Source organism: Pezoporus flaviventris, unplaced genomic scaffold (genome assembly GCF_033815535.1).
Source record: "Pezoporus flaviventris isolate CSIRO_AGI_PZ_B2104156 unplaced genomic scaffold, CSIRO_AGI_Pfla_v1 ptg000001l, whole genome shotgun sequence".
In the NCBI taxonomy this organism is placed as follows: domain Eukaryota; kingdom Metazoa; phylum Chordata; class Aves; order Psittaciformes; family Psittacidae; genus Pezoporus; species Pezoporus flaviventris.
Window position 1 is genome coordinate 17887132 of NW_026892549.1, and position 15392 is coordinate 17902523.

Sequence of the window (15392 nt, forward strand, 5' to 3'; positions counted from 1 at the left end):
GAAATATGTAACTTCTGGGAAGGCTGACAGGGCACAGACAGTCTTTGAATAACATTAGAACAGCGACACCAAAGAGAAGAATTAGGAAAGAGAATCTAAATGCAAACAGGGGGGTGCCAAAGACACATTATGAAGAATGCATTCATAAATACAGGGTGTTTACTGCAGATTTTATATACTGTTTTTTTTACCTTATAACCTGTAACAAGTCCTGGATCACAAACAGCCGCAGAGACAAGCTTTACAAGCAAGTCTTGTACTTCTCCCATGCTGTCTCCTATGTTTAGCAAACCCTCTTGAAGAACGCTCAGGGACGGGACATCCACATTCACATCAAAGCCAAGAACTTTACCAAAGTTACGTAGGAACTGCACTACCATGAGACAATCAGAAAATGTGCTACCATCGAGAACAAGGCCTGGGATGCGAGGCAACTCTGGCAAAGGCTGAAAAGTAAAAAAAAACTATGAAAGATTCAGTAACATTTTTTTCAACAGAAAACTTTTTTGATACTAGATAAGGAAATTGGCTGATACTTCCATATGACCTACAGCATGACAATGCTAGACGGCAAAGGCTATAGAGAAGCTGCTCCCTCACATTCCCATCAGTAAATTTAAGATAAAGCTGAAGCATGTTTACCTTTTAATAAATTACAGGAAGGAAGATATTAGTAAATACTTTTTGGCCAGGAGACGCTCTCAGGCTCTATTCTGAGCTAAAATACTATGTAAGGTGGTATAAAAATACGCTGGGGACATGGGGAGAGGAATTCTCTGGAACGGAGAGAGCTCAAAGCTGAGGTATGTAAAGCCCTGACGGACAAGAACTAAGAACACAGAAGACTGGGATAGTAACTGTTTTGCGTAGCAGTTTAGAATAGTTGCATGTATGAGAAAAGCTCTATATAGTGCCTATGAATTGAGACATGATGCATGTTCCTGCTGTAAAAACAAGTCATAGTGTAATTGATTTATTTTTTAAGCAATCAGTGCAAGCACTTTTTGGGAAGCAGGTCACTTTTCAACAAATCACTTTTAATGAACAAAACATACTCTACTTCAGTGTTTGCAGTATCTTGTATTTGCATATATTTTAAATAGTTATCTAGAACAATACTTGAATGCTCTGAAATGACTGCAAGAGAATAGAAGTTATTGTCACAATGGCGTAATACAAAAACAAGAAGCAAGAAAATAAGTTTACATTATTACAATTACCTTCTGGTCTGCTAAGCACATATCTTCATTAGGTTTCTTTAGTTCCTTTGCCATTTCTAATTCCAACCTGCGTTGTTCCAGTTTGCGTTCTTTATTTAATCTTTTTTCATCACGTTTCTCTTGCTTTAACCGCTCTTTTTCCTTAAACAGAATTAATAGGGTAGAAAATAAAATACAAGTCTTGTACTTACAATGGAACAATTTAAGAATGTGAAAAGCACAACTTACGCAATCTTAATAATTACCACAGCATTAAGAATTCTGCATTCAAGTAAAGGAAAGGGAGAAAGTACAGAAATAGAACAAAATCATAGAATTTGTGAACAAATCTAAGATTCACTTTTTTTTCCTCTCCTGTGACATGGAAATAGGTATTATGCAAGACTCTGTGGAAAACCATTTCACAAAGATGACTGAGTAAAGAGCTGCCATACACTCAAGGCATCCAAATTCAAAGGCCCCACTTACACACTAGTATCATCAATACTCATCTGGCTAAAAGTAGAGACCACTTAAAAAAGCAGCAGCTGGAAAAACCCCTGCAGACAACACATGGTTTAAAAACTCCCATTAGACATATTCTGGATATGAACAGCTTACAAAACCCAACTGATCTTTTCATGACACATAGCTTCCGGCCTTGAACTACCACACAATTTAGAGTTGCCTGCTCCTGCGCTCTTAAGCGATGGCTCTTAAAAAGTGACCAGCATCCATGTATCCCGCTACCATCAAAAGCGGATTCCATGGGGACCTTCCTAACTAGCTCCTTCAGCAGCCATAAGTCTGCTATTCCCATATCCTGGGTTGAAGTCTTGCAGGTGGTTTTTCTCCTATCACTAATGATTTGAAACTTAACTAGTTTGTCATTGCTGTGACCAAGTGTCATTGTTTAAGCCCAGCTGGTAACTCAGAACCACTCAGCCGCTTGCTCACTCCCCTCCCTTCTGCCTCCCTCCCCGCTCCCACTCCCAGAGAGACGAGGAGTAGAACCGAAAGAATGTGACTCCCATGGGTTGAGATAAAGACAGTCCAGTAACTAAGGTGTAACACAAACCCATTACTGCTACCACCAATGATAATAATGATAAGGGAAATAACAAGGAGAGAGAATACAACTGCTCACCACCCGCTGACTGATACCCAGCCTGACCAGAGCAGAGACCTAGCCCTTCCAGGTAACTGCCCCCAGTTTATATTCCGGGCATGAGGTGCTGTGGTATGGAATACCCCTTTGGCTAGTTTGGGTCAGGTGTCCTGGCTCTGCTTCCTCCTGGCTTCCCCTCCTCCCTGGCACAGCATGAGACTTGCTAAGTCCTTGGTCAGAGTAAACATTACTGAGCAACAATTAAAAACATCTGTGTTATAAGCGTTGTTCCCAGGCTGAAAGCCAAAAACACAGCACTGCACCAACTACTAAGACAGAGTAAAATAACTGCTACTGCTGAACCCAGGACACCGAGACAGCCCCCAATCATCACTCACCCGTGAGTCCCTCTCTCTTTAAAAACAAGAAATCTAGGTGGGCACCTTTTTTTAGTCAGCTTAAGAATTAACCCTAAAATTCTTCCTTGCACTGAAGTATTATTCATTTTTTTCTTTTGGACTGTCACTTTCATTTAAAGTGAACCTAAGAAAAAAAGCTGTCAAAACAATTTCTTTGACAACTATATGCTGTAATGATGGTTATTTTATCTGAATTTCTTAGCTATCTTTATTTAGAAAAGTCTCAGGTTACAGAGATTAAAGGTGTTTCAGGATATAGAGATATGTATAAAGTAAGGTTGAAGAAGTGAGCAATTATGTTCTAGCACTGACAGACCCCCTAAAGATAATATCAGGGTTAAAAATTAAGACAGCCTCTGGATTAATTAAGATGTAAATCAGTTTATCATGGTCTAATGAAAGTTTCATCAATCATACAGTACAGTTCTGGTTTTATCATCAATGCTATTCCATTATGTACTTTTTTTTCAGATAATCTGACAAGTCAGTATGATAAAGTCCTTACTCTATATACATATGAACAATATGAACAAAAGAAAATAAAGCTTTTTTTCCAGGAAATCCTAAGGACTCTGAAGTGACTATGCAACTATCGGCTTCTTGCTCAGAATCAATGATGACAGAAGGGACCTCTTGAAATCACGCAGTTCCCATCCTCTTGTGTGTGCTGTCACATCATCCTCCTGCCATCACCCCCACCAGTAGCATCAGCTACAGCAGGTTGCGGCTCCACAACCTACCTGGGCAATCTCTGCCATTCAACCATTACCCTCAAAGTAAAAAAGGTTTTCTTAAGTTTAAACAGAATTTCATGTATTTCAGTTTATGCCTATTACTTCTCATCCAGCCACTGCCACGTATAGGAACGAAATTATATGTACAGGTGCATTGAAGACACTTCCACAGATCACAGCAGACTGAAACCAAGAAAAGTTGAAACTTGCAGAGGTTAATACTCACTTCAGCTTTTTTACGTGCTTCCATGGCTTTCATAAGCATCATATGCTGTCTTCTCCTTTCTCGCTCCTATTGAAGCAGGTAATATTAGAAAAAAAACTAATCCACATTTTCAAATCAGTGAAAAAGCTGAGTAACAAATTTAGCATTAATAGACAAGTCACAATAAATACTAAATATAGGACAAGAATGGCCAAGTCTGTGCATGTTTTAGTTCAGGTTTAGAAAGCAAATACAGGAACAATCAAAAGCAAAAAGGTAAAGCAATGAACATGGAGACAGTGTAAAAAAGAAGCATACAGATTTACTTATGGTCAGTTGTGATGCTCCTCATAAGCTGGCAGAACAAAAAGCATAATGGTTGGCTGGAACAGGTCAGTTACTTTACATCTGCTATTAGGGAACTTGCAATTTATTCCTTCAATAGCCAATTCAGCAGAAATTTTAAACTGGTCATTTTCAAACACTGCAAATACTAACATTTTTGTAACTAGCAACATATTAATATGATTAATTTTCTCAATCCTAGATCAGTTTCAACCAAGCCAGTGATGGTGCATATACATATGCAACAACACTTGCATTTACTGATGGCTGTCCCTCAATAAATTATGTCAGTAACTCCAAATGCATTAAGGAGCTGTACCATAGAGCATTAAGTATGGAGATTTCGCCTGAAAAACTGTGGAATAAATCTTGGCCCCAGTAAAGGCTAGCGAAATTTTATCATGTAATTCAGTGAGGCTAGGATTACATTCTAATGTTTCATTGTATACTTATTATGAATTTACCACCGTCTGAAAGCTAATTTCCTCAGTACCTTACAAACTTAGGAAAGACATCATTCTGATTTCCAGAACAGGTTAATTCAAATTGTATTTAAAATGTTTGGATTCATTCCCAGTGAATGGGACAAGGCTTGCAAAAATTATCCAAATGCCTACCTATTAATTTTGTATTTATTAATTCCTGATTTTATACAGTAGTCCAATTCCTATTGGGACATCAGTAACATAGATTTCTGGTTACAAACCTCATTTATTTATTGCCATGTTCAATTTATATACATGTTCAAGACATGTCTTTTTTTTTTCCTTAACAGACAAGACAAGCAGATGTATGCAATGCACTGTGCTGTAAAGCCATGCAGCAGTATGTAATATGACAGCAGCCAGTGCTACATTTTATGCATTGCTATGACAACCATATCACAACCAAATCACAATGCGGTGTTAGATGTACAAAAATAAACATACCCATACCATATCTAGTCTATGCCTCTCCAACTCCTGGTAGAAAGAGTTGGCACAACATTATGAAACAGAAATTACAAAGTCACAAAACCACTTTATAATCCCCCAAAAGACCCCAATACCAAAGCAAAGCAACAAATCATAAGGTGAAAGAAAATTTGTGCAGGAATCAAACCCAGAAATTTAAAAAGGGCATATTTTGAAGATTCCACCACCCCCCCCATACAGCTTAAGCAGTATTTCACAACTGGCATTCCGTTTGGTCAACCGAACGTATACGAACCTGGTGTTTCAGAAGAACAGCTTGTTGCCTCCGCATCTCTTTTTCCTTAAACAAAAGAACAAAAAAATATTTTAAATATCAATCAAAATTTACTTACCAAGTTGTATATTTCTACCACACTAAAACATGCACATCTGAATTAAAATTCTTAATTCCCACCCCCCACAAACAGACCACAGAGAAGTACACATAGTATACATGAAAGCAATCTATTGAGTTGGGAGTTCCATGTTAAAATACACCAGGAATGCCAAAGCAGTAAAAGAAGTACATATACATATACCGTATTTTCCAACATTTGTAAGAGTTCTGTAGTCTTATACACATACAGCCTAGAAAAGACTACGCTTGTTAAGAAGCAACAAATTTTTTTTAATATGGCATGCTTAAAAGAATACTGTGAATAATTTTATTGCGTAAGGACTGTAAGTTATGCAAACCAAGCATCATGAAAGCAAAACTCATCATAATGGCACATTAAAAATTACTGTCTCCCAACATACTGTATGTATGAATGTACATATGTCACATGCACAAACTTCTCTTCATGCATGATTCACAAATTTCTACTATCATATGTACGTTATCATATTTCTAATGATTTCTATTATCATACATTATTCATATGCTGTTTCAATTTATGTTTCATTATCTATTAATCATATTTCAAATTTACTGCTTTTATTCATGAATGCGTATTATGCACAGTAACACAGTTCTTGTTTTTAGAGCTTCTCTAAACTAACCTTTATTCGTTTTTCGGCCTCCAATAATTTGGCATTTGCTGCTTCTTCCTTCTTTTTCTTTTTTGCCTGTGCATGCAAAACAGGTCACACAACAGCACCATCACAATTTTAAAATAATCTGACTAGAAATACAGTTATGTGCCTTTAAAAGTTCAAAACATCATTACATATCATGTACATTGGAACAGGTTTTTTCCTCAAAGCAGCTTTCATAATCAATCAATCAATCCACAATCCACTTTTTAAAAATTAAGACAGAATTTCAAGTTCCACTCAAAATTAATACAACTGGCTATTAACTAAGTATAACGGAAACAATATAAATTGCAAAAAGATCACCATTAATCTTTCTGTGAATGGAGACTTGAAAATTAGCAATCTATCTTTACTAATACATTAGCAAACTAGAATAGTATATCAGTACATTCTAGCATATATATAAACATAGTATTTTAAATCCACTGCACTTCACACAGAGAAGCACATGCTACTATTTTAATAACCTATTACTGCAGACTTGTTTTCCAACATAGGAATAGCTATGTTATTAACTTTAGCAAATACAAGACTACCTGTGTAGAAAGTTGGGAACTCAAGTGAGCACTTGCAAGTTTAAAGGTCACAGTTAATATAGATTTTTTTAAGAAAAATATCTTTAAGACACAGTTTTGAACTGGCCGTTGGAAGTCCAGACTGTCAGCCTTTTATATTTAGTTACATTCCTAATTGCATGTGTGATTATTGAAATACAACATCCTTTCAAATATCAACATTCTATTTGAGCCATTATTTTTACCTCTAAAATTTGCTGAGCTCGAAGTTCTTTCTCCATTCTGATTTGTTGGATTCGCTTTATTTTTTCCTGTAAGAGGAAGAAAGTTATTTAAAAAAAAAAATTGATAAAGTAAATTTATATTTTTAAAAAATTACCAAGTTTATACATGTATTTTTTATCATCAGGTCTCACACCCTACATAGTCATTTGTTTTCATTTAATAATGTATGTTTAGCATTTTTACTAGTATTAGATGATGTATGGTGTATCACTGAAGGAACCAACAGTTATGCACAGGTGCTCATGTTTCAGTTGTTGGAAATATTTGCTATGACAGCATTTAACCATACTTGTATGTTTAAAAGCATGTATTAATTCACTGGCACACAGAGATACAATCCTTCATGCACAACCTAGGACACTCACAGTGAGCCAGAATCGCCCAAGAAGCTAATTACACTATTCCAGTATTTACATAAACAGACTTAACACTGTTTTCACAGAATCAAATACAGGAAGACAGCATCACTGTGCTTCAGTAACAGCTTTTTAATTTCTTTCTTACTGATACTGGCAAGCAGTTATTTATGTTGGGTGGCTTAAATCAAGACAAGACAAAATTGGGATGTCCTGACACAACTATGGAGTTTAGAATTTTAAGTATATACACTGTGTGCTCTTTAAAACTAGATTTAAAACACTCACTTTGTAATTAGCATATTTAGCTATGTAGTTAGCAATCACAAAGTTTACCTGCTGCTTCATTATCTTAATCTGCTCCTTTTGCTTTCGCTTTTCTTCAGCTGCCATAATAGCTAACAAAAAAAAGCAAGCAAATTTTAGTATCAACAGAACATGACAAAAGCCAGGTAACTTTTCATTAATACTTTTCAAAATAATCTGCTAGCATGCACAAACTTTCACAACTAATACTTACCCTGCTGTTTTTTCGCTTCTTTGGCAGCTCGAGCTTGTTCCTGCTTCTGGAGTTTTCTCAGTAGCTTTATTTGTGCTGCTTGCCTAGCTATTTCTGTTTAAAAAAAAAAAAAAAAAAAATGGAGAGTTCATAAGTAGAGTTCATAAAAACAGTGCCATCACACAATAAAGGTGCAGCTCATATTCCAGACATTTGCATGACATAAAGATATCAGAACAGCAGAAATTAACATGGGTATTTGCTACTTAAAAGAGTAGGAAAAAGGAGGAAAAAAATATCTAAGTGACAGCATCAGGGCAGTAATGCTGATTTCATTCAAAATAAAAAATACAAGGTAGCTACCCAGATGTGTCCACAGTCAGCACATGAAAGACAGTCTTAAGTTAAAACAAAGATCCTGACTCCTGGGCTGTAAGAATTTTTCATATTGAATTAGATGCATTCAGAAAATCTGATACACTTACGGACTAAAGAACTGAAATTCAAAAGTCATGTACCTGATGTTTATTTAAAACCAGGCCCTCATGGCTTTGATATACAGCAGTACATGATAACATTGAAGTTCTACTCTCAGCATTGGTGCTACTTATTACAGGGATTTTCCCTGGAACAGCAAAAACCTTCACAGAAATGCTAACTTCAGTGTTCTCAATTTTTAAGTCCATTGTTGTTTGAGTTGATACAAGGAAAAATAAAGATCTGTTAATTTTAGCCAATTTGAAAATACATCAGTGGTAACCAGATTACTGGATGTCTGCTTTTTTATATTTTACAAATCTAAATAAAGTAACTATAGAGTAAGCACTTAAGACACTTTTCCCTTTCTATCATATATACATCTACTGATCTCAAGAAAAAGATTTCAATAAAAGCATGTGATAAATTTCCAGCATAAAATGTTGTATACTAATATCCTAGTAAAACACACCGCTCCTCTTAGAAGAGGCATTAACTCTCTGTGTACTGATAGCCTTTGTGAAAACAGTAACATAATTACCTTGAGCCTGAAGCTTTCTTAAAAGCTTTGCATCAGTGTTGTCTAGAAATTCAGTGCTACCAACATTTGGAGGGCGGCCTTTGCGTCGTCTCATTCTTGACTCCTCTCTAGAGTGCTGTCTGTCTGGATTTGGTGGTCGTCCTCTACGCCCTTCCATAGCTCTGATACGGGGAATGACCTCCTCTTCCTTCAGAAGACACCACTGCACACCCTTTTAATGGACACATTTCACAAACAGGTATTATAAACATCAGTAAAAAAAAGGGAAAAACAAATCTAAGATTCTTGAGAACATATACAGCGCAAGAATTTTTTTTCAAAATTTTATATATAAATTGTGAGACCTGTGATGTACCTTTGTGTGGTACAATCACAGTAAATGCTCTGATGATCCACCGAAGCTTTATACTGAGAGCTTATCATTACGACCTTTTGTAAACTGTACTGCTATGCAAGATTTTTTTAAAACTACTCAGTGATGTACACAGTTACTACCTAGCAAGTATGCCACTACTGCATTATTTTTGGTTATTTCTGACCGAATAAAATTGCTCAACCCTTCTTAAAAGGTGAAATTAAATTTTCCCTTATTATGTAAACTAAAAAATAACTACTCTGCTTTCACACAACCCGCTGCTCAACTTGAATGAAAAAACGTGTCAAGTTACAAGTCACTGTCTTCCAACTGTTAGTGTTTACAGAAATTTTGACATACACAGCAAGCAACTGCAGTAGTGTGTTTTCAGACACATAGAAGTGCTGTAGATCTCAACAACTGAGTTGAACAAACAGACTCATTTTAATCCTGAAGGTTTTTTAGTACAATTTAGTTCTCCATCATCCACTGCAAGAAAATTAATTTCTGCACTAACTTGATGCAATCAGAAGTTACACATTTAAAAAAAAAAAAAAAGCTATCTAAACTCAAAATTATGTTAACTATGCTCTCTAACTAAACAAGTTATACAACAATAGAGTCAGCTCTTTCTTCCACTGTTACTTCTGTTTTTTTTGTGGAACATCAAAAACAGATACTGAAATACTTGGTTAACACAAATACCAAAGTTAGTCCTCACATGGAAATAGCTTTAATTTAACCGATAAAAAGTAGTTTCTGTTCCTACTGAGCCCAACAGGAGCATAGTCTGTCTGATCCTGTTTGACTGTACACAAGTATTTCAGAATTGTAATATCTCCTACCATTTTCCCAAGTTTTTTAAAAATGCAGAGGAAAAAAAAATATATAACCTTGGTGTCCTTCAGGACTACTTCACAATTTGCCTTAAAAGGTTTGCAAAAGATTTTCAAAATGTCTGCTAAAGCAAAAATGAAAATTGGTAACCTATAAAACACACTAATTAAATATCTGTTCAGAAAAAACACATTTTCATTACCAAAGTTTTCACATTTATATGTACATAGATATTGAAACAACATTTTCTGTACCAGAAACCACATTCGTATTTGCTTATTGTGACAATTTCTTTTAATTCTTTCTGCTCCTCCTTCATAATTACAAATGTTTCATAAGAATCAAAAAAAGAAATGGTGTTTTGCTATCAGGCGTTCAGATTCCAAAGAAGCTGTCTGTATCTGCAGAGTAACCTTTTCTGAAGCCTGAATCACTCCCAGTTAAGACCATCCCAAGAGTACACCTCGCGCTTAGTTTACAGACATTCCAAAAGGCTCTGTTATTAGCGTTGTTCCTAAAAACAAGTTTTTCAGAATCATGACAGTATGTGTACAATGCATCGTCACTAAGGACTTTTTAGTGTAAACAGTTACCTCTACCACTTCAACAGAGTGGGTGTGCACACACAGGTGAGCACTTTCGATTCACTAGGTCATGTCTTACAACTTACCACAGGTTCAGTTTGTTGAGCAAAGTAAGCTAGACTGAATATAGTACTTATCACCTACACCAACTTTCAAATCTTATCACATAAACCACAAGTGCCGGAGGTGGGAGAAATAGGATTTCCCCATAGGGAGGAATAGGGAGAGGCCACTGTATCTCGGGAAGCACCTCAGAATGTGCAATGGCGATTGCGATTGCTCTGTACTGCCATAGTTAACAATATTAATGGTGACAAATACGCGGCGAAAAAAATAGATTGAGGTCTACAAGACTGTTAGTGCCACAGAGACCATGGATGTATATTATGTAGTAGAAGGTTTAATAAGCAAAAGGAGTTGACATTTCAAGAAATGTGGAGAAGACTGCTTAATGTCCTGTCAAAGAACATTGTGATGCAACAAGTTTCCACAAGTTTAAGACAGCACAAGACAGAAACAGTCCAGAACAGATCCATTAAGGATTATACAAGGGTTAATTCATCATCTGTATTTTGTGCTTAGGTACCTTTTAAAATGTGACCCAAAATACATTTCTACTAAAAGCATGTACAATCTGATACTCCATGGATTTTCAATATTCCTACGAAAACATACAGGGATTGTGTCCCAACACAGGAAAAATCAAGGGCTTCCATAAAAATCTATGTTTCACTATACAAACATTAGAGAAAAAATGGAACATTGTGAAATGTTGGGTTTTATTGCTGAAACTAATCAAAATAAAAACCAAATTCAATTTCTCACCTTCAGATGTCTACCATCTGTTGCAATACTGTACTGTACTTGGGACATTTCCCAAAAAGGGGACCAGATAACTCATGCAAGCATAATCAAGCTCAAAGTCTGTCAACCAAACTAATGAACAAAACCACAGGCACTTTGCAAGAAGCAGATATCCTCATTAATTTCAGCTTAGATTTGCGACAAAAAAGGCTAACAACAAAGCTTTCTGAACTGCAGAAGTCAAAACAAGATATTTTGAATTGCAGTTTCTAGAATAGGAAGCAAATAATTATTACTACATTACAAACACATATGACAGCTGATTTTATAGTTGGCTCTTCTGTATGGTGTTTCTTTGCATCTGTAATAAACATTTCAGACTTCTAAATACTTATTCACAGAATAAGTCTTACAAGTAAAGAACAGTAAGCTTAAGAAATTGGCTTAGAAGAACTACTTCACACCTTATAAAGATGCACTGTATTTGTTCTGAGGTAGCATCACAACTGCATACTCTGAGAAAGACTACCATACATTGGAGTTACTTCACACTAAGGAGATGCAAAAAAGTACTTCAAGCACTTTCTTCCTTTCCTGTTCCTGAATTCAGCTGCCTTTCTAGGCAAGCATTCAGACTCACTGGGAAAAAACGAAACCGAGAACCAACCAACCAACCAACCAAAATTACATTATTTTTCCCAGCTTTATGCAAAATCTTATTAGGAAAAAAAGTGCATGCCATGTTTACCATGACTGAATGATTACTCCCGGAGTTAAATCCAGGTTAAAAAATTCTGTATTTTGCCATTACTGATACTTCAACTAAAATTAATCTGAATGAAGCTGCATTAAATCAAGTTTTCTCTAACTACATAATGTCCACAGAAAGGGAAGGTTGAGAAAGCTGGGCTTGCCTCAGCCTCGAGAAAGAAGACTCAGGGGGATCTCACCAATGCATATAAATACCTGAAAGGAGGGTACAAAGAGAACAGAGCCAGGCTCTTTTCAGAGGTGCCAGTGACAGGATGAGAGGCAACTGGCACAAACTGAAACACAGGAGGTTCCCTCTGAAAATTAGGGAATGCTTTGTGACTGGCGGTGATGAAGAACTGGAACAGGTGGCCTAGGGAAGCTGTGGAGTCTCCCGCCTTAGAGATTTTCAACAGCTGTCTGGACACATTCATGGGTAACTGGCTCTTAGGTGATACTTCCTGAGCAGGGGGTTTGGACAACATGACCTCCAGAGGTCCCTTCCAACCTCAAACATTCTGTGATGGATACCCTTGCTGTTGTACATTAATCAAAGCCAGCAAGATGCAATCTGAGGGCACAGCTCAGTATCAATCCACACAACAATCTCCCACCTGTTACGTGGTTCAGTATTCGTATCCATATTACTCAAATTCATAAGGATCTGTGTACTCTCACCATCACCCCAAATCACATTCACACTAATCTTTGTAAACCACAGCAGGTTAAAGCCTCCAGGTCGGGTCACTGAATTTCCACATTTGCCAAACTTCAAACATTCCTCTAACCCTAATATTTCATGGCCCACTTGTGCCAGATATGCTGCTTCTTTAAAGCAGTTAATCACTACTTTGAATAAACTATAATATCTGGTTGCTTTACTTAAGCACAAGCACTTTTTTACAGGCACTATCAGAAGTGGGTAATCCATACATTTTTGGCTTGCTACGGGTAAATTCTTCACTGTAACTGATTCAACCCTCAAATAGTTTTCTTTGCATCTTGTTCCACCTTAGAGTTTTGTGAAACTTACCCAGTCAATTTGGATGCATGCTGCATGTCCCAAAAGATGACATAAATACATAACAAAGAAAGGGAACAGTAACCATGAAAGGCTATATGCAATAATTGAAATTACAACCAAAACAGAAATAAAACTCCTGGAATTACCTCCAGATATGAATGAAGATATTATTATCGCATAGTTTGGCAGCTGGACAATTCAAAAACTTTCAGTAGAAAGGGTGCAAATTCTCTTCATGAAGTATCAGTATCATATACTGTGCTACTAAGTGGGTACTATCAGCCTGAGCGTAGTTCAACTGTTTACATTATAATATCCTCATTCGAAACCTCATACATATCATTTTAGCACATCTGAAACAGCTACCCTTAGGCTTTTTTTCTTTTAAAACAAATAAACAAAACAAAAAAAAAAGACAAAAAACCCCCACCAGCTTTTCCTTTGTCTAACCAAGTCTCAATGGAACCTACCACAAACTGGACAAGTAGAAACTCTAGTGAGTTGTACAGCAACTTAATATTCATATTGCCAACCCCGTGTACAGAAACCTGCCCTCCCAATGCCTTTATTCTGAAGTGTGTTAGTACTGAAGGGAAAAACCTGCAAATCAGCTCCTGAATATAGCTAGAGAAGGGGACAAGACTAATGAAGTAATATGGGCAACAGACACAGAAAAGGTAACAAGGTAAAAAGCAGGCACCCTGACATTACATTATGTTCACAGTATAAGGAATTATTAATTATAATTAAAGGAATTATTTTTATCAAGCCATTCAGGTATATAATGAAGTTCACACCACATGAACTTGCAACTGTTGTATTATGAAGGCCAAACATGAAGAAGGTTTAGCAAGGTTTTACTCCTGGTAAAATCCAGGAATCACAAAACACTATCTAGGAAGTAGCTGCTTACTATGAACACAGCTTTCAAATTTTTACTATATAAATACCATGTATTTCTACAGAGCATCACAAGGACACATAAGGCTTAACTAGAGCCTGAATTCAAGCTTGCTGAGAGTGATGTCTGTCCACATTCCTGTAGTGACATATTCAAAATACTCATATTTTAAAGAAGCAAATATATTCACTGATAGAAGTACAAAAACTTTCATGCACATCCTGAAGTAACGGCAACGTGACCAAAACACAGTAACATAGTATGGCAGAAACTCAGTACTCATTTCCTTAAAATTCTTATTGTATTTATCCTTGTGTGGTTTATCTACACAAAGTGTAACAGTTCTACTAATGTAAAGATTAACTGGCATAACCCAGCATTTTACTTCCTGTAAAAATATGCTTCAGGAAGCTCAGATGATACTAGCGATAAAAGGAAACACTTGTATTTAAACACGTATGTATACACACACACACACACACACATATGTACTACGCACATGAACACATGAAAAGAGTATGATTTGAGGCATACACATTAATTACTATCAATATTAAGTTTATACAGTAAAGGAAGAAATAGTGTTTTAGTCAGAAAAATCTGACCACTATGATAAAATATGTAGCTCAGAGTTCTTTCATCCCAGATAAATTGAGGCTCAGAGCTGATCATAAGGCACGCCGAACTCCTGCAACCTCCTAATAAAATCACTGAAAGGCGTGGTTTTCAACACTGCCCAGGATCAAGCTCTTGGCATCTCAATGTAACTACTATTAAGAAATACACACAATTTTCAGAAAGAATTAGCTAAAAAACAGGTAATGCTTCAGACCGTGGCAAAAATTACTTCACCTAAATGTAAGTTAATGTTCCTTGGATCAAAGACTTTACTTTTTAAAAAGTGGATACCTGCGGTCCATCTCTGGCTTCATAGAAGTCACCCACTCCTATTTTTGCACTGAAGCTGAAATTGTCCCTTGAGATATCCATTATTCCATTTCTGCTGAGATACTGAAAAAATCACATATTTTTCCACTTCAGCTTGTAAATAATTACAACCCAGCTTTGATGTACAGCTAACTGCGATTGTAATGTTTTGAATATTCTATAAAAGGGATATGCATTTATAGGAGATCAAATCAGTAACAAACTGAGATACATTACACCTCTCATCACAGGATATTTTGAAATATTGGAGGGAAAAAAAGCATTTTTTTAATTGTAAGCATGCTTAGTAGCATTAGAACACAGAAGTTAAAAAAGGAATGTACCTTTACTACTTCTGGATACTGTCTCAGCTTCTTTCCACAAGGTGCAAAATAGGCTACTTCTCCTTGAAGACGACCACCGAGGTTTCTTATTCGGGTTTCTCTTTGCCAGCTACAGTAATATGAAATAGTTGCATACAACAATACACTTGTGGGGTTTTTTTTAATCAAGCAATTAATGTCAACTAAAATTTT

At 36.3% G+C, this 15392-nt stretch overlaps 1 protein-coding gene across 20 annotated transcripts in view; it reads right to left on the reverse strand.

The window, feature by feature from the left end:
• BAZ2B (bromodomain adjacent to zinc finger domain 2B) overlaps nucleotides 1-15392 on the reverse strand; it is a 127517-nt gene that overhangs the window by 22438 nt on the left and 89687 nt on the right. For 11 of the 20 annotated variants that reach the window (XM_061446610.1, XM_061446619.1, XM_061446586.1 and 8 more), the window contains 12 exons: nucleotides 15201-15309; nucleotides 14839-14940; nucleotides 8675-8885; nucleotides 7678-7770; nucleotides 7494-7555; nucleotides 6762-6827; nucleotides 5966-6031; nucleotides 5220-5264; nucleotides 4940-4972; nucleotides 3687-3752; nucleotides 1221-1361; nucleotides 192-446 (listed from right to left, as the gene is read on the reverse strand). In XM_061446610.1, the coding sequence (XP_061302594.1) occupies nucleotides 192-446; nucleotides 1221-1361; nucleotides 3687-3752; nucleotides 4940-4972; nucleotides 5220-5264; nucleotides 5966-6031; nucleotides 6762-6827; nucleotides 7494-7555; nucleotides 7678-7770; nucleotides 8675-8885; nucleotides 14839-14940; nucleotides 15201-15309 (1249 nt within the window). The remainder of the gene's footprint in view (nucleotides 1-191; nucleotides 447-1220; nucleotides 1362-3686; nucleotides 3753-4939; nucleotides 4973-5219; nucleotides 5265-5965; nucleotides 6032-6761; nucleotides 6828-7493; nucleotides 7556-7677; nucleotides 7771-8674; nucleotides 8886-14838; nucleotides 14941-15200; nucleotides 15310-15392) is intronic. The other 9 variants (XM_061446559.1, XM_061446552.1, XM_061446682.1 and 6 more) reach the window with 5 other exon arrangements.